This window comes from Eschrichtius robustus, chromosome 16, assembly GCF_028021215.1.
Source record: "Eschrichtius robustus isolate mEscRob2 chromosome 16, mEscRob2.pri, whole genome shotgun sequence".
Taxonomy (NCBI): Eukaryota; Metazoa; Chordata; class Mammalia; order Artiodactyla; family Eschrichtiidae; genus Eschrichtius; species Eschrichtius robustus.
The window spans coordinates 64114200-64140148 of record NC_090839.1 but is presented as its reverse complement, the minus strand read 5'-3'; the positions used below and the strand labels follow the sequence as shown (position 1 = coordinate 64140148).

General features: G+C 43.9%; 1 protein-coding gene across 1 annotated transcript in view; it reads left to right on the top strand.

Annotated features, from left to right (window-relative positions):
• Positions 1-2304: 2304 nt before the first annotated feature.
• Positions 2305-25949, top strand: part of ZC3H7A (zinc finger CCCH-type containing 7A) — a 34615-nt gene continuing 10970 nt past the window's right edge. The window contains exons 1-14 of the mRNA XM_068565802.1: positions 2305-2416; positions 14087-14188; positions 14964-15003; positions 16643-16840; positions 17798-17956; positions 18194-18274; positions 18368-18406; positions 19353-19386; positions 19873-20156; positions 21522-21726; positions 22827-22891; positions 23458-23644; positions 24282-24443; positions 25525-25721. Coding sequence (XP_068421903.1) covers positions 14121-14188; positions 14964-15003; positions 16643-16840; positions 17798-17956; positions 18194-18274; positions 18368-18406; positions 19353-19386; positions 19873-20156; positions 21522-21726; positions 22827-22891; positions 23458-23644; positions 24282-24443; positions 25525-25721 — 1719 coding nt within the window. The 5' untranslated portion in view covers positions 2305-2416; positions 14087-14120. The remainder of the gene's footprint in view (positions 2417-14086; positions 14189-14963; positions 15004-16642; positions 16841-17797; positions 17957-18193; positions 18275-18367; positions 18407-19352; positions 19387-19872; positions 20157-21521; positions 21727-22826; positions 22892-23457; positions 23645-24281; positions 24444-25524; positions 25722-25949) is intronic.

Sequence of the window (25949 nt, the reverse complement as noted above, 5' to 3'; positions counted from 1 at the left end):
TGTTTGCCTTCTCTTCTTTAGAATACATATGTTCTGGTCATAAGAACTCTTCCATATATACATATGGAGATCATCCTGGATTATTTGGATGGGCTCAGTATAATCACAAGGGTGCTTATAAGGGAAAGAAGAAAGAGGGAGCATCAGAGGAGACGTGACATCAGAAGCAGAGTTAGAGAGATGCAGCCTGAGAAAGGCTTGACCAATTATTTCTGGCTTTGAAGATGATGGAAGGACCATGAGCCAAGGAAGGCAGGGAGCCCCTAGAAGCTGGGAAAGGCAAGAGAATAGAGTCTTTCCTAGAGCTTCCAGAAGGAACCAGCCCTGCCCATACCTTGACTTTAGCCCAGTGAGAACCATTTCAGATGTCAGACCTCCAGAAAGGTAAGATAATAAATATGTGTTGTCTTAAGCCACTAAGTTTGTGGTGATTTGTTACAGTAGCCATAGGAAACTTATACTGTCCCATTGAGTTTTTCCTTGTACTGGCAGAATGATGTCCAGCTTCCTGTAGCTTTACAATAGCCTTCAGGGCCTGGCCCTTGCTCATCTCCTGTCTCACCTCCCTGGGACCCCACCCAGCTCTCTGTGATCCAGCCACTCTGGCCTTTCAGCATCTTCTGACTTAAAATGTTTCCTCTCTCTCCACGCACCCCTGCAGCTCATTACCTCTTGTTCATCCTGCAGATCTTAGCTCCAAGTTTCACAGGGACATCCATTTAAGAAATGTTTATAGAGTTCTAGGCACTATTCTAGGGGCTGGGAATAGAGAACAAAGCAGGAAGGGTCTCTGCTGTCCTAAGAGGGGTGGAGGAAGACCACAAACAAGTACCCAAATGATTAACTAAGGTTACATGAAGTCGTAAGAATGCGGCCCCAATCCAAAATGACAGGTGTCCTTATAGGAAGAGAAATGCTTGTGCACAGAGGAAAGGCCATGTGAGGACACAGTGAGAAGGTGGCCACCTGCAGGCCAAGGAGAGAGTTCTTATCAGAAACCAACCCTGCCAACACAACACCCTGAGCTTGGACTTCCAGCCTCCAGAACCGTGAGAAAATGAATTCTTGTTTAAGCCTCCAGGTCTGTGGTATTTTGTTATAGCGGCCTGAGCTAGTACATCTGGTTTATAAACCTACGTCAGCCAGACGAACGTCAGAGCCACGCAGCTAGTCTCCCGGCCTCGGCTTCTCCCCTTGTCCCTCCTACGGCCCAGTCTCTGCACAGTAGCCAGAGAGAACTTCCTGAAATGTAAATCACATTGTGTCACTCCCAATTCAGACTCATTAGCACCACACAGAACAAACTCCAAATTCCAAATTGTGGCCCCTCTCTTGTCACTCAGAACTTTCTCCCCTCAAAAACACCCACCAAAGAGGCCCCTCCTGTTCCCCAGGCACCAAGCTCCAGCCTCAGGGTCTTTGCACTTGACCTTCCCTCTTCCTGGAGCACATTCTCCGTCTCTGCACGGCTGTCACCTTCTCAGATCCCCACCGCGCCCTCACTCATCCCACCTTAAGTGGAGCCCTCCCATCATGTTTTCATTACCCTGATCTAGTCTCCTTGGTTTTCACTGCCCGAAACGGTTTTTTTTTTGCATCCTTGTGGGTCCCCACCGCCACCCCCCCAACCCCTTATGAGGCGGAGACTCTGCCCGCTGTTGAGCCCCGAGCACAGTTGGCTGTTGAAAATACAGGTGTATGAGGTGACATTTGGGGGGCGGGGGGTCTGAAGGACAGGGAGCCAGGCCCTCTAGGGTCCATCGCAGAGCTGCCACGGAGCTCCGTGCTCCCCTTCCTCATCTGCGGGAAAGGGGACAACAATGGTTGCCCAGAGGCTCCACAGAGTTACAACTGGGAGAGTAGAAAGTACCGGATAAGGATTTGCTAAATAAACAGTATCTCAGGGGAGGCCTCCCGACACCCGAAACTAGGTCAGTTCCAGGTTAGACGCTGTTCTAACTCCCTGCTCTTCTGCCCCGGGGCCGCTGCCGAGAAAAAACACCCACGGCGCCCATCAATTTGAATTGCATGTCCGCCCCAATCAGTTCTCAGGACGGATGCGTCCCGGAACCGCTTGGCCCTTTATTGGCTCCACCCCGCGGCCCCAGCCCGGCTGGGACCGCGCGCCCGCTTCAGGGGCGGCCCCGAAGCCCAGAGCTGAGGGTCGCCGCCGCCCGGCCCGACGTGGCGCCGCCACCGCCCCCGGTGCCGACGCTCGCGGGCGCAGCCAATGGCGGCCTCTCCCGGGCGGCGGGCGCGGCCTCCGGCCGCCAGAGGGCGCCGCGCGGGGGGCAGCGGAGCCACCGCCACCACCGGTCGCAAAGGGAAGCTGCGAGCAAGCGCCCAGGCCGCCGCCGCCGCCGTTGCCCGCTCACCCCGCGCCGCTGCCTGCCCGCCGGCGCGGCCGTCCCCGCAGGTAGGTGGGCGCCGCCGGGCCCAGCCGACCGCCTGGCCCGCGCGCCGCCCCGACCCCCCGCCCGGCGCGCGCCCGCCGCCGCCTCGTGCTCGCGCGCGGTCGGTAACGGACGCCGGGCGGGGGAGGGGCGGCGCGCTTGGCCCCCCCGCGGCGAAGCGGCGGCCCTAGGGGCGGAGGGCTCGGCCACAAAGGGCGCGCGGCCCCGGCGGAGGGGCGGTCCGAGCGCGCGCCGCCGCCCGGGCCCCGCGGGCGAGTCGACGGGGGCGGGCGGGTCCCGGTGCCCTCCCTCTCTGGGGGCGGTGCGGGGCTCACCCTGGGGGCGCGTCTCCGCCAAGTGGGACGCAGAGGGCTGCCGCTTCCTCCGTCCCAGCATGTGTTTCCGTTGGCAAAATACCTCCTCTCTGGTTAACTAAAAAAAAAAAAAAAAAAAGGATTTTTTTTTTTCCCATTATTTGTATCTGTTCCGGTGATTTAGGACCCCTAATTCAGTACCTTGGGTTTGGGGGCGGGCAGGATGCTCGCGGGGCTCTTGGCTCGTTTATTTCGGGTTACTCCCCACCACCACCACCCCCCCTTTTTTTTTTTGCGCGTGGCGCACGTCTAGGACGCGCGGCGAATGGTTTCCTGTCTTATATTGTGGATACGGAGACGGCCGGGCTTTAGGTTTCTTTTCCCCACCCTTAAAGAATGAAGACCTGTCAGTTCCCATTAGCGTGAATTTCCTGTTGGGGACGGTCATTGCAGGGGTGTGGTCCAGCTGGAAAGCTCCGGCTGGTCCCGAGAGGTTGCGCCTGCACCCTGATTGGGTGTATTTTCCCCGTCCCCCCATATGTAGTTAGGTATTTAAGAACCAAGAGTCTGCCTAAAGGCGATGTGAGCTGCCCAGGAAGGTGGCCACTGACCGCAAGGGACTCCTGAGCGCTTGGAATGTGGCTAGACCCAATGGAGATGCGCTCCCAGTGAAAAGACACACCTGATTTTAAACACTTAGTAAGGAAAAAAAAGTAAAATACCTCGTTCGTAATTTTTTTCTGCTTAAATCGTACAGGTTGATATGGTAATGTTTTGAACATATTGGGTTAATGTAAATATTAAAATTAATGTCACTGGTTTCATTTTACTCATTTTTTTTTTAACATGGCTACTTGAAAATTTAAAATTAGATATATGACTCGCATTATATTTCTATTGGACAGTGTTCAGCCAGAGCATCAGAATGGGGGCAGGGGTAGCTGGGAGCCTATGCCATCTGCTTATTTTTAACTGCTTTTCTGATGGCATGTGGCCTCCTCTCTCTTAGCCTCTCAAGGAGCCCCCTGCTTCTTCCTTCTCACCCTCAACTGAACTGTCGAGCTGATTGCTTAATGAGGATCTTGTTCTAATTTGCAGAATAATTTAAATTAGTGGACAGAATTTTCTTTGTTGAAAAAAATGTCTATCTGCTGTGTATTGTAGTCTGGAAATAGTTGTGTAAGATTCGACTCAGAATCAGATCATGAGCTATCGAAGCTGAGTATTTTCAATATTTGTGTGTGTGATGCAAAGAGCATGTTAATTTTCAGGGCCTCTGCCACCTAAATGCCTTCCTCCAAGTTACTGTGGCTTTTTCTTGGGCGCTCGTGATACCCTGACCTACACCCTTTTCCCTTCCCAGCCCTCAGATGCTGTCAGTTTTTGCCAATAAAAATGGTGGTTGTCAACCATATTGTCCCCTAATTCTTAATTTTGATTAACTGTAAAACTTGCCAGTTTGGGAGGGTTAAATCAATGTTAAGTGGGAGAGAATCAATTACACTATAGATCCTCAACTTTAGGAATGGTGAGAGTAACTTTTGGAAAGTTGTGAGCATTCCAATAAAGAACAAGGTAGAAACAGAATATGTCTGTATTCTGTTGCCTTGGTTACTCTAGAAGGGCTTTCGAGAGAAAGTATGATGTGTGGAGACTTGACTTCCAGATAATATCTTGAGGTTTTTTTTGGTTTGTTTTTTGTTTTTAAATGAAAATACTTTTTCTCCAGAATCTTAGGATTGGAAGTGAAATTTGTTTTCTCCAAAGTGTGATGTGTTTACAAATCAAGAGGAAAACTTTAGATAGTATTTTTAGGGGGAAGAAATAGTAAAACATTAATCCAGAAGTTTAAAAGTTTATGCTTGTGACAATACATCTGTTTTATTTTTATTTTTAAATTTATTTTATTTATTTATTTTTGGCTGTATTGGGTCTTCGTTGCTGCACGCGGGCTTCCTCTAGTTGCATCAAGCGGGGGCTACTCTTCCTTGCGGTGTGCGGGCTTCTCCTTGTGATGGCTTCTCTTGTTGCGGAGCACGGGCTCTAGGCATGCGGGCTCAGTAGTTGTGGCTCGCGGGCTCTGGAGCGCAGGTTCAGTAGTTGTGGTGCACGGGCTTAGTTGCTCTGTGGCATTTGGGATCTTCCCGGACCAGGGCTTGAACCCATGTCCCCTGCATTGGCAGGTGGATTCTTAACCACTGTGCCACCAGGGAAGTCCCAATACATTTGTTTTAATTCACACACACACGAAGCATATTAAGTGGAGGTGAAAATTTTCTTTGATATAAAGAAACAAGGCCACTTGTCCTTATCAGGTTTTGCCCCAACAAGAAATTTGCTTTTTAATTTTATTATGAGTTTAACAATGTGTTTTTAGTTAATTTATTACTATTAATTCCACATACCTTTCAAAGCTTTGGGAACCAGGTAATGGATGCAGTAAGAGAGAGGCAGAAATTTTTCTGTTTCACAAATAAGGAAGTGGAACCTTTGTATTTTATTAGAATACCTGAGTCTGGAGCAGGAGAGTAATCTGGCACTTCAGAATACCTCCTCTGCAGTCCTGGACATGTCACTGACCCAGGGTCTGGGCGCCCCTGGGCAGGCTGTTTGGAAGATTTCACATCTTTCTTGTTCATTCCTCCCATACAGGATTCCTGTACGAGGTGAGATGTTCCCTGGGCCTTAGGAGGGCTGGGCCCTATAAGGGGCACCCGGCACATGTTATTATATCTGACAGCAAGTTCAAAATGGATAGCTTGGGGGCAGGGGTGGGAGTGTGGCAAAAATATGAAATTTCCTTCTTGATGTTGTTTAGCACAGCCTTCATCATGGGGGTTTCATTTTTAGTAAAAGGGGAAAACTGTCTCATAAAGTATCCAGTAGGAGATTGAGTGTTCCAAGAAAGTGATAGAACATCTGTAATAATCTGTAATAATGTTTCCCTCCCTGGGTTTGTGGTCACTGAGGGATGTAATATATCCACGCGCTTTTGTTAAGTGTTACCAGAGTGAACGAACACTGTTGCAAGCTGGGGTGACAGGAACTTTAACTACTTTGTGTGCGTGTTTGTTTATGCCATTACCATGACAGGCTTGAGTCTGAGGGTAGCATTGAATACAGACTGGAAATTATAATTTTTCACTTGAAACTTAGGAATACCTTTTAAGGCAAAAATACAGGCACTGTGCTGCATTCCCTGGGGCACCTTCTCTGGTCCTGTGTGAGGGTGTCTCGGAAGTAAGGCTGTTTAATATTTATTCCTTGCATCTAAACACGTGATGTTGTGGGCGGAGCGTATTTCCATTCAAAGCTCTGGCCCCGGAGTGCTATCCTAACTCCCTGTGTCCACGCTGTGGACACCCTCTGCTTGTCTGAGTTGCTTTAAATCATGTCCCTTGCACACGTCATCGTGTGTGCCTGCGTGAGCAGAGACGTGTGTTTGTCCTGTTCCTCTCGAGTGGCTTTGGAGTGCCCACCTGTCTGTCGCAGCTGCATGTGTTTTTCAGAGCCCAGCCCAGGGCCAGCATAGCCGTGCTCGACCTCCTGGCACTCGCGGTGCGGAATTGCTCCGTGGATAGGAATTCAGGCTCGGAGCCAGCCTGGCCGGCTCGGCCACTTCCAGGCTGTGTGATCCTGGACTGTTTGCGTCACTTCTCTGTGCTTCCGTTTCCTCTTAAGTACCTAACCTCGCAGGGTTCTTAGGAGGATTAGATGATTTAATATGTGTAAAGAACTTCGAACAATACCCTGCATCCACTAAGAGGCTTCAGTGTTGGCTATTATTTCCATCTCTACCAGATATTGTAGTCACATTTCGTTTCCTTGGTGTTTTCCGATAAGGGGAGCTAGTTTATGAAGCTACCATGTAAGGCCAAAATTTCATGGTTTAGCATTTCATCGTTTAGTTATAGCTTTGTACTGGACTTCACTATAATGGGTTCCACCTAACAAGTACGGAATAAATATGTAAGGAATTATACTGGAGAACCAGGGGACCTTTGCTCCTGTAAAGCTTCAGAGTGAGTAACAAACTTAAAATCAGCTGATTCCGGGAAGGTGATGTATGTTCCAGCTTGTAAGAGTTTAGTTAATTGGATGAAATTCCTATCTGATTGAGTTTCTGACGTATTTTATTTATTTATTTTTACTGTTCAAAGCTCCCACCCCCATCTCTTTTCCTTTTTGTGTAAGGAGGAGGTGGTGTGGCTGACTTGCTTTTCCCCTGTTGGCAATGAATGAAACCCTTCGCCGCACTCCTTGAGCTGCTTACAGTTTCAGGTTTTTCTCTGTCACTGTCTCTGGTTGATTCCCACCCTATTGATTTACTCCTTGCTTTGCTCCCTAAGGAGGTGGGGTCCACCTCAGCCGGCCCTGCTGGCGTCTGGTCACGTCCTCTTGGCCCCGTCCTTTGGTTTGTCACGCTTGCCTTGAGTGAACGGCTGTACCCAGGTTCTTTGTACGGAGCATTGTCTTTATGCTTGGCCACTTCATTCATTCTTCGTTCAAGTTTTCATTGACTTGGACCCAGAGAGTGTAAGGTGATGAGAACTAAGAAAGATAGGGGGCCCCTGGAAGGGAATGATGGGGTGAGAGTGGGGTGTGGCGACAGAGTTGGGGGGGACGGACGGCCTCTAAAGCTGACACTGAAGCCAAGACTCTGGGGTGAAAGGCCCGTGCAGATCTGGGGAGAGTGTCGGGGGGCAGAGGGAACAGCAGGCACGAGGTCCCGGAAGCACAGAGCCCTTGACTCATCCCAGGAACCCACAGGAAGAAGGCCAGTGCGAACGGCTGGGTGAGGGCGGCGTCACAGCCAGGAGTCTAGATTTGATTCTGAGTGCGCAGGGGACGCTGGCAGAGGATTTTAAGCAGGGCTGTAATAACCGACTTGTGCTTTTAAAGAGCATTCCTTTCAGTTTAGTGTGGGAACTGCATGGGGCAGGGGACAGCGGAGAGAATAGGGAGCTGAGAGTAGAGGTGGGAGAGGAGGGTATTCGACATCCACCTGTGGCTCAGGCGGAGGTGGCAGAGGAGGTTTGAGAACTGACAGATTTGGGGTGTCCTGCATGTATTTTGACAGTATCGCTGATAGAGCCTTTGTCGGTGGATTGATTGGATGTGGTGAGAGAATGGTTTCTGGTTTGAGCAATTGGCCAGAAGGTGGTTTTAGTACTAAGAAGGTAGGTTTGGGCAAAAGGTTAGTCTTGGGAGGAGGGCGTAGGATTAGGGGACATTTAGTTAAAAACGCTGAGTAAAGGTCACAAACTGACCCAGAATTTTGTATGGGCCTTATGCATATCAGTGTAGGATAGAAGGCCTTTTTGTAAATGGTGTTTGGGCAACTCGTAGCTATTTGGGAGGGAAATACACACGCGCACACACACACGTATCCAGTTGAAGAAAAAAAAAATTTTTAATGGAACAGTGAGAATACTAGAAGAAAATGTGGAGAATTATTTTATGATCTCAGAGTGGTGCAGGCGTTTCTGAGTATGTCAAAATCCAGAAGCCATAAAAATAAGTATTGATAAACTCAGCTACTTAAAAGTAAAACTTTTGCTATCAAAAAGTACCAAAACCAGGACTTCCCTGGTGGCGCAGTGGTTAAGAATCCGCCTGCCAATGCAGGGGATACGGGTTCCATCCCTGGTCGGGGAAGATCCCGCATGCCGTGGAGCAGCTAAGCCCGTGTGCCGCAACTACTGAGCCTGCACTCTAGAGCCTGCGAGCCACAACTACTGAGCCCACGTGCCACAACTACTGAAGCCCGCGCACCTAGAGCTCGTGCTCCGCAACAAGAGAAGCCACCGCAGTGAGAAGCCTGCGCACCGCAATGAAGAGTAGCCCCTGCTCGCTGCAACTAGAGAAAGCCTGCGCGCAGCAGCAAAGACCCGATGCAGCCAAAAAAAAAAAAAAAAATACCATAACCAATGTCAAAAGATTGACATCACGTTGGAGAAAAGAATGATAACATCACAAAGGACTGCTTTCCTCAACACATAAAGAGCTTCCATAAGTCCGAAAAGCTCAGCCTGGAAGAAAAATGGGTGAAGGAAATGAAACAGTTCATGGAAAAGGAAGTGCAAACAGCTCTCAAATCCGAAGAGGTGTTCGGCCTCACTAGTGATAGACTAAAACAAGCAGGACCCCAACCACAGTTGTCACACTGTTTCTCATCTCCCTGACAGCGATGGAAACATTTGATAATTTCTTGGTGAAGGGGTAAAATAGCAACCCTTGTGCACTGGTGGTGGGTAGGGTCATTTGGTAAAACTTGGCAGTAGCTGGCAAAATAAAGAAATGTACATACCCTTCATCCTATGGAAATTCTTTGAAGATATGCATATATGAAATGTTCTGTGTACCTGGTGAACTTTTAAAGATTGGAAACAACCAAAATGTCCATGACTAGGGGGCTGGTGATGTTATGGTGCAGCCATATCACGGAGCACATTGCACGGCTGTTAAAGGTAATGCAGCTTGATACGTGCTGATATGGACTGACCTTCAAGATATGAGGTACCAATCGAGAAAAGCAAGGTGCAGAACACGTTAGGAGCCCCAGTTTGTATAAAAAATAACGTATGCACAGGATATTTTTAACTTTTTATTTTGAAATAATTATAGACTCACAGGAAATTGCAAAAGTCGTATATAGAATCCCATGAACCCTTCCATCTGCTTCCCCCAATGGTGCCATCTTACCTAACTGTAGTGCAATAGCAACGTCAGGAAACTGACATTCACATAATACTGTTAACCCGACTGCAGAGCTGACTCAGTTTTACATTCACTCGTGTGTGTATGTGCGTGCGCACGCCTGTGTGTGTATGTGTGTGTGTGTATCTATGCAGTTTCATCCCATGTATAGATTCACGTAACTACCATTACAATCAAGATACAGCTTGGTTCACACAGTGTCTTTGTCAGGACACATAGCAGATCGGTAACAATGGTATTGATTGATTGCCTTCACAGGGCAAATGGGTGGTTGAATGACAGGGTTGGGAAGGCGACATTGCTTTTCGCTGTCATAATATTTAAACTCCTGCTCTCCGAACAGTGTGTGATGTCTGGACACCCAAGTAGAACTACCAGGTAGAGGGTGTCTAGCAAGCTCTGCCAGGGGGCAGACGTGGGGAGTTGTCGGGCCCTACATGAGTGTATTTAACACCTGGGCAGAGCAGGAGGTCCCTGAGGGGAGAGAGTGCCTGGGGGAAGGGGGGGTCTGATGACGTCCCAGGGCCCTCACGTTTAGAGGTCAGTTGGAGATGAAGCCCCTGTTTTGAGGGGACAGTGGACACCTGTCATGTGCTGCTGAATTTGAAGAAGGAAAGTGATTGTTGGATTAACTTTTATCATATTCTTCCTCACTTGAAAATTGAGGCCAGATTTTGTTGACTGGATCTGAAAATAAGATGGTGTATAAAGCCTTTATCGTTTTCTTTTAAAATGAGATGGGGGGGTGGGGAGGCTTTATTTCACAGGTAAGACTAATCTATGGTGGAAAAAAATCAGAACAGTGATTCCTGGGCTGGGGGTGGGGCAAGGATTGGCTAGAGAAGGGGCCTGAGGGAACTTTCTGGAGTGACGGTGATGGTGTGTCTCACCACCGGGGTCTGGGTTACATGAGTGTATCGTTTGTTAGAAGTTGCCTTAAATTGTGTGCATTTTACCTTAAAAAACTGTAAACAAATGTGGAACCCCAGGTAATGATATGTATGCTGAAGTGTTTAGTGGTAAATTATAATTGATGTCTGCAACTCAGTTTGCAGTTTACCAAAATTGGGTTGGTAGATGGACGGAAGTGTGGGCAGATGTAATAAATATAGCAAAATATTAATTGTAGGATATAGGTAGTATAGAGGTATATGTTATTCATTGTAAAAAAAATTTTACTGTGTGTGTAAAATTCTTCATAATAAAATTTAGGGGGAAAATCTACAGAACATGAAATGCCCTGCCATATTATATTTAAACATCACCTGATGTTATGTCTTCGAATCTTTAAACATCTAAAGGAGGCATAGTATTTCATGCTGTTAAGAATCTGCGTCTTATTTTCTCTTAATCACTTGCTTGAGTTGTCAGCTCTCTTCCACCTGCCCTTTGTCCTTAAGAGGCCAAGGTTCAAGGTTTTTGAGCACTTTCTGGAGAAATAGCTCTAAGGCTCTTAACTTGGCGGATTATCATTACCCCGGAGTTCCTTCTGAGCCAACAGATTTACTTTTTTTTTTTTTTTTAATTTTTTAATTTATTATTTATTTATTATTTTTATTTTTGGCTGTGTTGGGTCTTCGTTTCTGTGTGAGGGCTTTCTCCAGTTGCGGCGAGTGGGGGCCACTCTTCATCGCGGTGCGCGGGCCTCTCACTGTCGCTGCCTCTCTTGTTGCGGAGCGCAGGCTCCAGACGCTCAGGCTCAGTAGTTGTGGCTCACGGGCCCAGTTGCTCCGCGGCATGTGGGATCTTCCCAGACCAGGGCTCGAACCCGCGTCCCCTGCATCGGCAGGCAGATTCTCAACCACTGCGCCACCAGGGAAGCCCCAGATTTACTTTTTGAGTGAACCTCAAACTAATTCCCCACCCCACCAGACAGGGGTTGGGAGACGTGTGTCCTTCACGGAAGGAGAGGGGATGCTTCTTGTCTTTGGCTTCACTTCTTTTGTCCCAGTCCCTCTGGCCTGACCGCCCTGGACCCCCAAGTGCACCTCTGGGTGCCTTTGAGCTCTAAGGTTCTGACTCTGTTTTAAGTAAAATAGAAGAAAAAGGCTGGGTGACCCAGTAAGTCATCTTTCTAAGGAAGGGCTCAGAAGCTACGTAGACTTCTTTTAATACTTTATTTCTTTTCCCAGATATCATTTGTTTACAAGGTTAAAAAAAGAAGTTTTAAAGGTTTGCAGTGAAAAGACGCTGTCCCACCCCTTTCCCTGAACCCCTGGGTTTCTCTCACTGCTGTAGCTTTCTGTGATCCCATCTGGAGCTATTTTGTGTGTACACAAGCAAATATGAATATATACCCCTACCCCCTTTTAAAATAACAGAACAGGGTCTTACTGTGGACACTTGCACTTTGCCTTTTTTTCCCTCCAGCACAATTTATTCAACCATTTCCTTTTTTAAAAAAAATTAATTAATTAATTAATTTATTTTTGGCTGTGTTGGGTCTTCATTTCTGTGTGAGGGCTTTCTCTAGTTGCGGCGAGCGGGGGCCACTCCTCATCGCGGTGCGCGGGCCTCTCACTGTCGCGGCCTCTCTTTTTGCGGAGCGCAGGCTCCAGAAGCGCAGGCTCAGTAGTTGTGGCTCACGGGCCCAGTTGCTCCGCGGCGTGTGGGATCTTCCCAGACCAGGGCTCGAACCCGCGTCCCCTGCATCGGCAGGCAGATTCTCAACCACTGCGCCACCAGGGAAGCCCCAACCATTGCCTTTTTGACAGGCATTGAGTTAATTTCCCATCTTTTTTCTCTTAGAAATAGTGCCTCTTTAAAGAACCTTGTAAGTATTCATACATATGAATTAAAAAATTTTTTATTATGGAAATGGCCAGACATGTTCAAGTAGAAGAACAGAATGAACCCCACATACCCTCCCCTCATCCAGCTGGAGCAGAGTCCCATGTTTTTGCTACTCTTGTTTCATGCCCACCCATTTACCCCCCTTTAAGCTAGACGACCTTAAAAACAAATTCCAGAGACAATGCTGTTTTACTTCAGTATAACGGGCTTTTTAAACTTTTAATACTGGATAATTTCAAACATAGTATTTTAAGGCAGATACCAGATACACGTGTAAATAGCAACACTTAAGTAAAGTAACCAACTTTTAGATACAAGATCAAAATATTTAGAACTGACAAATATTTAAAAGACAAATATTTAAAAGACAAAAAGCAAAAGCTACAAACTTCTAGTTATCAGATAAACAAGTGCTAGGGATATAATGTACAATGTGATAAATATAATTAACACTGCTGTATGATATATATGAAAGTTGTTGAGAGAGTAGATGAGTCCTCATCACAAGGGAAAAAATGTTTTATTCTATTTCTTTAATTTTGTATCTATATGAGATGACGGATGTTCACTAAACCTATTGTGGTCATCATTTCATGATGTGTGTAAGTCACATCATTATGTTTACACCTTAAACTTATATAGTGCTGTATTTCAGTGATAATCTCAATGAAACTGGAAGGAGAAAAAATAAAAGACAAAAAGTATTAGCACCAGTTATGAGCTTCCAGGGTATTCCAGCCTCCCTCCTCACTCTACACTTTGGAAAAAGGTAGACTTAAAGATAAAACTTGCTTACAAATGGTAAGCGATAATGAAACGAAAACATTTCAGCTCCGTACTTGAAACACGGGTGCCATTTCCCTGTCACATGGGTCCAAATACATGGTTTATGTGACACGATGTCCTCTCAGCATTAGCTCTCAGTAGTCCTCATCCAGGGGTGACTGTGTGGACCCCCCAGCCCCTCCCCACCCCCGCCAAGGGGCATTTATTTAACAGTATCTGGAGACACTAGTTTGTCCCAGCTGAGGGGAGGAGGTGCTGCTGGCATCCAGTGGGTAGAGGCCAGGATGCCGCCAGCATCCTGCAGTGCACAGGACAGCCCTCCGTACTAGAGAGCTATCTGGCCTTAATGGCTGAGGTTGAGAAACCCTAGTTTAGGACATTGGGAGACGATGTTTTATCCGAGATCTCTTCTGTGTGGTTCTCCCGTTGCTCCCTGGGAGCTGCTTAATGAGCGTCGACTAGTCAGGTTAAATACTAACGGTGTTGACATTTGCCAGTGTTACATCGAAGGTAAACCCTTACCCTCCAGAAAATTCCAATTCATGTAACTTCACTTAGATCCTTATTCTATCAGCTGTACGAAGAAGGATTGTTTCAAAAAACACAGATAAGGTTTAGACTCTGCTCACAAGGAAGTCAAAACCCCTCAGAGGCAAGCGGACGTGAAACCATTTTGCTTCTGGAAAGCTTCCAGAAGCAAAACAAGGCCAGGACTGTTCTCGTGGCTGCTTCCGCGTGCGTAGAGACAGGCCGGGAACAAAACCTGTCGTCGAAGGAAGGAAGGTGAAATGGGGAGAGAGAGGTGACTTTAGCGCGGGGATTGTTTAGGAGGGGCCGACAGCGTCTGCGCGGCTGTTAAGGGGAGTGAGCGGAGTGTGGAAGCCCTCTGCTCGTGGCGCACGAGACGGTGGGGACCACAGACACGACTCAAGTGGTGTCCTCGGCGTCCAGGACCCTAGTCAAGGCGGCGGAGATGGACGTGTCCACAGCTAAGCGTGTGACAAGACCTAGATTATGGGTGTCTTAACTGGGGTCCAGGAGCCCCGTGCCTTGTGTAATTTCTTGCCTGTTTCTTTCCAGATTTCTCCTTTAGAAAGTGGATGTGTGGGATAACATGTCCAGTGTGTCCGAGGAGAGAAGAAAAAGGCAGCAGAACATTAAGGAAGGACTACAGTTTATACAGTAAGGGCTCACTGCATGCCTCATGTTCTCGTCATGGAGTAACTCCTTTTGGTGTGGCTCTGCATGTAGCAGGGATTAGGAAACCTTTAGTTATGTTTCAGAAGTCCTGTTCTTTTGGGTTAGAAATTAGATACTTTTGTTCCAGCAGTATTTTCTGCTCTTGGACGTTGATTTCTTTCTGTTCTGAAGTGGATCTTGCTGTCGCTGATTTTTAGGGCTGAAATCCTTAAGTATCCTCTAAAATGTTAGACTGAGGAATTTGAACCTAATCTCGTAAGAACAGTTCTGATGAGTGAAAATCAACATCTGTCAGCACACAGGGCTTTTGTGATCGCACTCTTTCTGTTAAGACGCTCGGTCTCTAACTGGCCTTCATGAAGCACGTCAGTGACAGGACCACAGCCCGGGTGGCCATGTCCAGGCAGAAAGGCCTCTTTGTCCCTCCTGGGAAGGGGACATTCTTCCCCTCTGTTCTATAGTAAATTGAATCAAATAGTACTAGTGGTTCTATACTATTTTAAAACTTTTTCGGCATTTGAAGAATTAGGCTGTCTTTAATCAGAAGTAGATTTGCAGGGAAAATGTTATACTTACTCAAGAAAATACAAAGGAATAGTTTTAGATTTTCTTTTTCATGACTACAGTTATATGTGAATAAGGGTCGTAAAGGAGAAGTAGGTCTTTAAAATGAGAACCTCAGTTTTAAGATGACTCCTGGGTGAACAAATCCTGATAAGAGCCTGATCATCAGAATTGACTTGTTTCTTCTTCTTAGGTCACCGCTGTCGTATCCAGGAACACAGGAACAGTATGCGGTAAGGACTCTGGGAAGGTCTGCTTGAGAACTCCACAAGTAGCCTGTGAACTGCCACATGTAGCCTGGGTTGGCAAACCCAGATGTGGCCCCCTGTCTGTTTCATAAATAAAGTTTTATTGGAACACAGCCACACCCATTTGCCAATGTGTTATCTGTGGCTGCTTTCACGACATGGTGGTTGAGACAGAGACCTTATGGCTCACAAAGCCTCAAATCCCTTCTATCTGGGCATTTACAGAAAAAGTTTGCTGACCCATGTATGTATAAGACAATGCTGTTTTTTTCCGGCGTACTTGGACAGTTGTCTTATTTTTTCTTTCCTCTATTAGTGTAGTTTTGAATTAATTTCTCTTGAGCCCCTTGACAATTACTTTTAGCCTTTCATTTCATCGAAAATGAGGGGGACAGAATATGCTGAGAGGGAGAGTGCAGAGTATCTTCTGTTCTTCCTTAGAAGAGAAGTTGTAACAGAAGTAAAGAGGTGACTGGATAATTAGGGGAAAGAGCGAGAGAGGAATCTAGTTAGTTAGAGAGAAAGCCCAGCTGACTGGGTCTCGGACTAAAGGCCCTCAGTTCTGCAGACCGTTAGTTCCCCTGTGGCTTTGCCTCTCTGTGGGTTTTGGTGCTTCTGAATGTCACTCCTTTCTCTCTGCCTCCCTCCCTTCCTCCCTCTCCGTTCATTTCAGTCTCTCCCTTCCTTCCTTCCTTTTCTCCAAACAGACGTAGAACTGTAAAGTATGAGGACTAGCAATCACATGGAGCAATCCTTTCATTTTACAAACGTGCAGTTGGGGTCCAGGGAGGTGAAACGGCCTGTCTCTCAAGTCACCTCAGCTGTTAAAGGTTGATCTGGACAGTTTTCTTCATTACTTTCATCAGCTTAGACGTGAATTCGTAAAATGAGACAAAGAAGAGCTGAATGTTTATCTGATCCTTTGATAGGAAAGGACTTTTAAAATCTTAGAGCAATGATAGGAATCCTGAAGGAGACTTAAGAACATTTGCCCCTACCAGAGGAGTGTGTATACTTACACAGTAAGAAAAAGGTTTGCCATCCCCTCCCCATAAATCAGTAAATGACCTGAACATTTACAAAAGAAGAAACACAAATGGTCCATAAAAATGTGGAGAAGTTCAGCCTCGCTGGTAATCAGATACGCAAATAAAAAAGGGTACCGTTTTTCACCTAGAAATGTGTAGATTTTATGTGTGCGTGCTCACGCACGTGTGCACACGTGTTGGTGGAGGTGCTCTGAAGCAAGCCGCTATAAGTATTCCTTGTTGTTGCCTTTTTGGAAGACAATTTAGAAATACTACTCAGAAGCCTTAAGATCCTCATTCCACTTGTAGGAATTTATCCCAGGCACAGAGTTGGCGATGTCAACAAATATTGACAAGGTGCTTTTGCAGCACTTCTCTTAATAATGAGACATTGAATTTTTTCTTGGAAAAAGCAAGCAAGATGAAACCCTAGCTGAAATAGCAGTGACTTGGCCTGGATTTGATAATTTCTTACGACAGTGCTTGTTGCTCTGTCAAATTATTTCCTCTGAAGTTTTAGATACAAAAATTAAAATTTGCTTACACTCTGACTTGTCCCTTGAAGGGTTTCAAGTGGTTACTTTCTTTTTTTTTAGGTATATTTACGTGCTCTTGTGAGAAATCTTTTTAACGAAGGAAATGATGTTTATCGGGAACGTGATTGGAACAACTCCATGAGCCAATATTCAGAAGCTTTGAGTATAGCTGATTATGCAAAGTCTGAAGAAATTTTAATCCCTAAAGAAATCATTGAAAAACTATATATAAATCGTATTGCTTGCTATTCTAGTATGGTGAGTTGTGATTTTTAAAGCAATGTTTCTAGAGAGAAAAAAGGTTTTCAATAACATAGTATACTAGCGAAAGTCAGTTTCCTAATTTCAGTTTATAAGAAAGATAAATTAACTGCTTTTAGAGTGGCCTCAAGCTTTGAAAAATCAGCTTTGGCCAAATGCTTAGGTATTTAAAAATAATTTGTTTCTTAGATACTGGTCCTTGGAGATTCCTTTTTGAGTATGGCTTTTGGTGGTGGGTGTCTGCTCATAAAAAAGTCAGCCTAGGAAGATAACAGGTGTTCACAGATGGGTACAGGGTACCCATCAGGTATCTCTGCTGACAGTTTGCTTCTTAGTCAAGGTTCTCTTAGGAGCTGTTTTTTTTTTTTATAGCACAAAACAGTAGTTAGCCTTCAAAAGAGTAACACAAGCTCTTCACATGTCTGAACTTAGAAAGCAATATTTTGATGTGCTTATAATTTTCACTATGGACATTCAGTAAAATTTAACCATGAATTTAAGAAAAGTATCCATGTTGTCACCTAGTTCTTTGCTAATGAGCATTCATTGATGATTTGTTTTCTATAATATATTCCTTCTCAACTAGCTGCTTGGGAGCTACATTTCCATTTAACATTTTAATGAGCTCCAAAAAGGGGGTAGCTACAACTGGGAGGAAAATAGGACAGGCGAGTGACACTTGGGGGCCTCAGCCATACCTGGAACGTTTTATTTTTTGAAGATCTGGGGTATTTTATGGCCAAATGTCTGGGTGGTGGGTACATGGGTAGCCACGATATTCTTTCTACTTTTGTGTATTTGAAATTTCATAATGAAAATAATTTTTAAAAAGACAAATAATACCACTAACTTTCAATTTAAAGGAAAAGTCTGAATTTGTTTCCATTTGCAGGGAGACATCATCACAAGACGTGAACTGTTTGATTGCTAACTTTATTTGGTCTTCCTCACCAGGGTTTCCATGACAAAGTTTTAGAAGACTGTGATACAGTCCTCAGTTTAAATGCCAGTAACTGCAAAGCTCTCTATCGGAAATCTAAGGCTCTAAGTGATTTAGGAAGGTACAAAGAGGCTTATGACGCTGTGGCAAAGTGCTCCTTGGCAGTGCCTCAGGTATGGAATTTATGTTTTGGTTCATTCGTTTACATCATAACCATTTTATTGATTCTGTGTAGAGAAATGGCCTTAAAAAGTTACATCTTCCAGCCAGCCACCCACCTGCTGCAGTTGGGAGTAATTGCCCATAAAACAAGTGTCTTGACAGAGTATAAGTTAGAACTGTTTTGCCTCTTCGTCTTTACAGTTAGTAAATATAGCCCTCCACTAATCATATATTCTCACTTTTTTCAGGATGAACATGTAATCAAACTAACTCAAGAACTAGCTCAGAAGTTGGGATTTAAAATAAGAAAAGCATATGTTAGAACTGAGGTAAGGTGGAGTTCTCTCCATAAGGTATTTTTGTTTTGTTTTGTAGCTTGGAGTCAGTTCTGGTTTTCAATTAGCTTCTTAATTTTCTTTCAGCTCTCACTAAAAACAGTTCCTGGGGATGGGGCTACAAAGGTAAGGTTATTACTCTTGTAAGAATCGTAATAAAAAAGAAGAAAAGATAGAAGCATTAGTAGTTTTGTTTCTAATATTTTTGGTTTGTGTCTATTTTGAGACCTTTTTTAAAAAATTTTTATTTATTTATTTATTTTATGGCTGTGTTGGGTCTTCGTTTCTGTGCGAGGGCCCTCTCTAGTTGCGGCAAGTGGGGGCCACTCTTCATCGCGGTGCGCAGGCCTCTCATTATCGCGGCCTCTCTTGTTGCGGAGCACAGGTTCCAGACGCGCAGGCTCAGTAATTGTGGCTCACGGGCCTAGTTGCTCCGCGGCATGTGGGATCTTCCCAGACCAGGGCTCGAACCCGTGTCCCCTGCATTGGCAGGCAGATTCTCAACCACTGCGCCACCAGGGAAGCCCTTTGAGACCTTTTTATTCCTCAAACACAAAAGTGGCCAGAGCTTCCTGCCCTAGAAGAAGAAAACAAACAACTCAAGTAATATCTGTTACTCTCAATCAGCATTTCCTGAAGGCCAATGGAGCATTTTACAGGATTTTAATAGAGGTTAGGTTTTATTAGAAAAAGTGGGTCAGGACCACATACTAATTTTAGGAGTCATTGGGTTAAACATAATTAAGTTGTTTTTTAAAGGTACGTCTTCTTAGAGCTGTGAGGATGCCACTGTGAGTTGGGGAGAGAGTGGTGGCTAGACTAGTCCCTCTGGAACTAGAAGGCTCCTGACTATCCTTTGAGAAATACTGGGCCACAGGAAACAAGTGCCAGTAGGCCAGCGCCGTTTAACGCCATGTATTACAGAGGTTTACACGTTTTCTTTATTTCTGTCTTAATTGGAAGGAGGTCAAATGTGAGAACCTGCATTGCTCTCTTAGAGTGAGTTTTATAGCTTGCTTTATGGTTTAGAGTCCTGAAAATACTATCATCTATTATTTGGTTTAATTTCTAGGCTTTGAACTCTTCTGTGGAAGATATTGAGCCAGGTACGTTTTCACACACATCCTCTTAATCTGAAAAGTGCCGGCCTTAGATGTTATGTACATTATAGTGTTGTCAAATAAGATTGCTGTGTGGTTATTAGTATTAAAACAAGAGTAATTTCAAAAACCACCTCTGTGCCTCTGGATGTGCCAGTGAGTGAGTGACAGTACTGGATGTCAGTGAGCAATTGTTCGATACCCACTGTGGCTTCACCACCCTCTAGTAGCTCCATCCGAAAGGGGGCCAGCAGTTTTGAGAAAGAAGGAGAAGTTTTCACAAGTCAATATATCTATTCCTGTGCAAAACAAATTATTTTTAGGATTACTTGTACTCTTTTATTTGAATTGCTTTCACTGTTGTATCTATTTATTTTTATAATTGCTTTCATATTTTCACCTAGCTCTTCATTTTTTCTATTATTGGCTGTTAACACTAGTATTACATAAATACACTGAAAATAAGTGAGTACATGTCCATCCATGTTACAGATTTATTAACTCCGAGGCAAGAAGCAGTTCCTGTTGTTTCTATACCTGCATCCAGTTTTTCTCACCAAGTTGGAAATGAGCTGGCCTCAGTTCCCATTATGCCCTTAACTTCTATTTTGCCACTGCAAGTGGAAGAGAGTTCTCTGCCATCGACAGTGTTGGCAAATGGAGGAAAGATCCCCTTCAGTATGCCGGAAGCGTTTTTAGATGATGGAGATATGGTCCTTGGAGATGAAATAGATGACCTCCTTGATTCTGCACCTGAAACTAATGAAACTGTTATGGTAAATTTCAGTGTGACTCCTTTCTTCTGAAGGCAGGCTTTTTTTTTTTTTTTTTAAATCGTAGTATAACCTGCTAGATATTTTTAGTATTGACTATAGAGTAAGCTTTGGGTTTCTTGAAAATTACTTTTGTCGTTTTCCAGTGGTAACTGGCTAATTTGGTCATTTCTTTAAATAAAAAAGGGAAATGTGCTAGGAATCACATATTATGGAAACGGTAAATTTAACTTTCTGACAAAGAATAGGCATTTAACATGTAAGGCAAAATGAATTCATGGATTAAGGACTTCTCATTCCTTAAGGATAATTCTCCTATAACCATATACCATAAAGCAAGTGTCAGCAGACTTTGGTCCACAGGCCTGATCTGGCCTGCTGCCTGTTTTGTATGGCCCATGGACTAAGAATGGTTTCTAGATTTTTACATGGTTGGAAGAAAAAAAGTAATAATAATAATATTTTGAGACACAGAAAATATTTCATGACACTGTAGTAACAGAGTTGACTAGTTGTAACAGAGACTGTGTAGTCCACAAAGCCTACAATATTAATATCCAGCCCCTTATAGAAAAGTTCACTGACTCCTGCCGTGAAGTATATTAAAATAGTGGCAGCAGTAGGATGATGATGGGGGGTGGAACTCAAAGCTGGTTTCCAGGGTGGGTGAAACCAGTGATGTCCCCGTGGAGCTGACAGAGAGAAGATGTCAAAGGCAGACAGATGGGGGGTTGGTTCCTACCACTTTGATCTTGGGCAGGTTATTTCACCTTTCAGTCCCTCGGTTTTCTCATCTGTACCGTGGCAGCCCTAGTAGGATACATCTCAGAGGGTTAGGAGGATTAAATAGATGGTATATGATTTATCATAGTATAAGGCACATGGAAACTCTCCAAAAATCCTCGCTCTGTGGGGGAGGGGCAAGGTAGCGTTCCATTTGTTCTTGTGAGGTTGTACATTCACATCTCCAGAAAGATGGTCCCCACTTTTCCAGGCTGCTCCAGCTCCCTTCTCTTAAGCACCCTTCCTTCCACTCCAGCCCCACACACATCCTCACAGTTCCTCTTTGATGAAGCCAGCTCTCATGTAGGGAATCCTAAGGAAGTTTTGAAAATGAACCGTGAACGTCTTATTTGGATTACAGCAATATTAGACATCACATCTCCATCCTTTTTAAAAAGTAGGCTTGAGAAGAAATCAGCTCTGTAGCTTGGATTCTGCCACTGAATCTTGATTTTGATTTCAACTTTGTTATGTAACAAAATTACCCAGTGAAGTAATTTGTTTTTATATGCTGATGTTAAAAGCAGTTTGGCCAGCTTGGAACTGAGTTTCATGGACTTTAATCCGGTCTTGTTTCCTCTCCAGCCATCAGCCTTAGTCAGAGGTCCCCTCCCAACGGCCAGCGTCGCTCCGAGCATCCCCTTCTCAGCGTCTCTTTTGGGCGCCTTGCCCATCGGTGCAAGGTACGCGCCTGCACCCTCCTTCTCGGAGCTGTATCCGCCTTTGACTTCATCCTTAGAAGATTTCTGTTCTTCTCTAAATGCATTTTCAATGAGCGAATCCAAACGAGGTAAGACTCGAGCCACTTATATAAACAGTTACAGTTCATTTTCTAAAAAAGACAATTTGGTTTGACTGTTGTTTAACTAACTCCAGATAGTTGGTACTTGAATTATTTTTATTGTAGCTGAAAATACATTGTAGCTCTAAAGTCTAAACCCTCCTGTTTTAAATTCACCTGGACTTGACTGTGCCATTTTGGAGATCAAGAATCAAAGCCCTGAGAGTAGGAATGTATGTGGCACTGGTTTTTTTATAGGATAGTTTGTTAAGCTGGGTGTCCGTTGTTTTGGGGGGTGAAATGACTTTTAATGTGTTCTCTAAAAAAGGGATACCCCATCTAAAGGGTCTTAAAGACAGGTTATCCTTTTAAATTCTGAACTAGGCAAATACTTAGTTAAGACTAATTTAAAATCAGTGTTTAAAATGATAATAGATCCATCTAATTTAGGCATCATCCATTGAGCTCAGCAAAGCATGCCTGGTGCCTTAGTTTTGCAAGGGATTGCTGAGGTTTTGGCCTGACTCCTGTTTCTGTAGTCCTAGGCTTAATATATACTTTAAACAATAACAGTGAAAATCTTCATATTTTTGTGAGGCTTTGTTATGGTTAAAGGGATAAAAATCAAAATAATTGATTTGAAGATTGACAACTGAAGAAACTGAAATTTGTGGGAGACAGAAGGGCAGAGAGAAAGTAACTGAGTGGTAGACTTAAGAAAAAGAAAGTAATTGAACTTTATTGATTTTCTTAATGTTATGATGAGTTCCTGCTTCATATTTTCAAAAGGAGAGGCTCCTTTCCCATTTTGAATACGAATTATTTTCTCAGTCTTTTTAACAGTCCCACTTGGTAGGCCCTGCCTTAGCTTATGTCTCTGAAAATCACTTTTTATCTAAATTTGTTTGTCTAAGGGTTATTTATGCCCTTGGTTTCTAGAGGAGAGGAAAGACTCCATAGCCCTCTTTAAGTGTCAATCATGAGCAAGAAAGCTTCTTGGAATTGGGATGGGAAAATAACGTGGGAAGCCACAGTGAGCTACTAAGCCCTGATGTTCTTATTACATGATTAGAATGAAAAGGTCTGTTGAAGTTTTTTTATTATTTTAGATCTGTCCACCTCAACTTCTAGAGAGGGAACACCGCTTAACAACAGTAATTCTTCCCTTTTACTTGTAAGTGCCACTTCCTCTTTTGTAAATACGTCGCTTAAATTGCAAATAGGTCTTTTACTTAAGTAACTGAGTTATTTGAATGAACGTGACCGTCTCCCTGAAATTTTGTGTGTGCTGTGGGAAAGAGTGCTAAAATAAGACTCTTCTGGAACATCCAGTAATAAATGCTTTGTGCTTAAGGCTGGATCTGTCATAGCAAATTAATCACAATCGCAGGCAGTGTAAGAGGCTTTAGCACAGCGTGAACGACAAGGAAATACAAGATCAGGGCGTGAAAAACATGTTGGCTGATGAAGCAGAACAATTACCCGTCACTTATAACAACTCATGGAGCATCGAAAAACGTGGGGGAGGGGCCTAGAGACCCAAAAGAGAGGAAAATGTAGAAGGAAATGGTTTTTAAATAGAAACGCAGTTAGGACAGAATAGTCCCAACTTCAGTCTGTGCAGAATGTCTTATTTTTCAGATGCATCTGTTTCCTTCTTCAGTGATAGTGCAATATTTGTTGGCTGTTTTGTTTTTTTTTGTTTTTTTTTGTTTTTTGTTTTCTTAATTCTTCTTGCAGATGAATGGACCAGGCAGTTTGTTTGCTTCTGAGAGTTTCCTGGGAATGTCAAGTCACCCTAGGAATGACTTCGGAAACTTTTTTGGAAGTGCAGTAACTAAACCACCTTCTTCAGTGACCCCAAGACATCCCCTTGAAGGAACCCATGAACTGAGACAAGCTTGCCAGATCTGTTTCGTAAAATCAGGTCAGGACCAAACAAAGGAGCAGACAGGATTAAAGCGGTCAATAACCTGAGAGTCCTTAGGAAACACCAGCTATTGTGATTCTTCAATCTCTGAATTCTTTCTAAAGAAGCAGCAGTTATTGATTAGGGGCCTTTGGAGTCTAATAGGATAAGCCGCTGCTCTCCTTTGATAAAATTTTATGTATAGAATCATATGGAATAGAATATTTACCTGACTATAATGTTTGTGAAAATTAAAGTACTTTCTCTTGGGTTATTTCATATCTTTACCCCTAAGTCAAGTGATATGAACACAATTTATTCTAAACCCGACCCAAGTTAATTTCCTTTCTTAGTTGCTTATTTAAATGCGTTCTTTACCTTTAGAAGCCATCAAAACTCCTATGCTAATAGTTAAATAAGGGTTATGTTTTGGGAAGACTGGTGTTTTGTCCTGATCTTTGTTTTGTCTGACAAACAGCACGAAAGGCAAAAGTTACTTCCATAGCTTGTTTACATTTGGGGGTTATGAAGATGGGATTTTTTAATGGGAATTTAATAATCATAATCCATCTGCTCACATCTGCTTATAAATGTGCCTGTAAAATGAAATGATACTTTTTGTGCATATGAGCAATCCTTTTTACGTCTTTTTCAGGCCCTAAGTTAATGGATTTCACTTACCATGCTAATATAGATCATAAATGTAAGAAAGATATTTTAATTGGTAGGATAAAGAACGTTGAAGATAAATCATGGAAAAAAATACGTCCAAGACCAACAAAAACAAATTACGAAGGACCTTATTATATATGTAAAGGTATATGCTATAATTACTTAATTGGTGTACATCGCCTAAGCGAGAAATGATTTGCTACATTTGTTATAATGGTTCCAGTATTACTGTAACTAAAAATGTTTAGATAGAGTTAACAGAAAGTTCCTTGGATTGAGACATTAGTATTTTTTATGTTATTTTTACCTTTGTTTTTAACTTGCTGTCTTGTGGGTATTTTATAGTTATTTATGGAAATGGGGATTTCCCCAGGTTTTAAACAGAAAACTGTCTCAAACTTTGGGTTCTCTGACATGGTCTAAACAGAATCAGAACACTGAACTAAGGCTTTGAAAATGTTGCTCTTTTAAGTTGTTTTTGAGAGAACTTAGTATTTTCATTTTTGTCAGACCACTTCACCTGAACGAGCTTTGAATGTACCTAAATGACTTTTTAAACTTAGGTGGTGTACATCCGGGTATCAAGGCTTTTTTTCCCTGTCTGAAATAAAAATAATTTAGAATTGTGGTGCTGGTTTTTTGGTTTCTTTTTTAAGAGTTAATACCATCCCTGCATTGTAATACGCGTATCATGGTTTGAAGCTATCCATGAATTGTTATAAAAATTCAAGTGATGCCCTAAGCGTGTTTTTTTTTTTTTTTTAAATACTTTTCTGATATTTTGTTGTTGTTATAAACTTATTTATTTATTTATTTATTTTTGGCTGCGTTGGGTCTTCGTTGCTGCACGCGGGCTTTCTCTAGTTGCGGCGAGTGGGGGCTACTCTTTGTTGCGGTGCGCGGGCTTCTCATTGCGATGGCTTCTCTTGTTGCGGAACACGGGCTCTAGGTGCGCGGGCTTCAGTAGTTGTGGCACGTGGGCTTCAGTAGTTGTGGCTCGTGGGTTCTAGAGCGCAGGCTCAGTAGTTGTGGCACACGGGCTCAGTTGCTCCGCGGCATGTGGGATCTTCCCAGACCAGGGATCGAACCTCTGTCCCCTGCATTGGCAGGCGGATTCTTAACCACTGTGCCACCAGGGAAGTCTCCCTAAGCGCGTTTAATATTTATTGGCTTTGAAAAAACAACAGTCCGCGTTTTAAATGTGTTTTAATTCCCTGTCTTTCTAGATGTTGCTGCCGAGGAGGAGTGTAGATATTTGGGCCACTGCACATTCGCTTATTGCCAGGAAGAGATAGATGTCTGGACGCTAGAGCGAAAGGGAGCATTCAGCAGGGAGGCTTTCTTTGGTGGCAACGGGAAGATCAACCTTACCGTGTTCAGACTGCTCCAAGAGCATCTTGGAGAATTTATATTCCTTTGTGAGGTACTTTCTCCAAACCTTACTTTCTGCTGTGAAATTGGTGGTAGCTTCCGACCCGCAAGCCCAGAAGTATCAAGTACTTAGCTCTGGTCCTGCCATATGATAAAGCATCTGCTCAGCAACGGTAGCCACTGCTATTATCCAAAAGAATACTGTTAAGACTTCGTACTTACTGAGTGTTATTTGGTGTAAGCATGTAATGTATAGGTATGTACATCATAAGCATGGCAC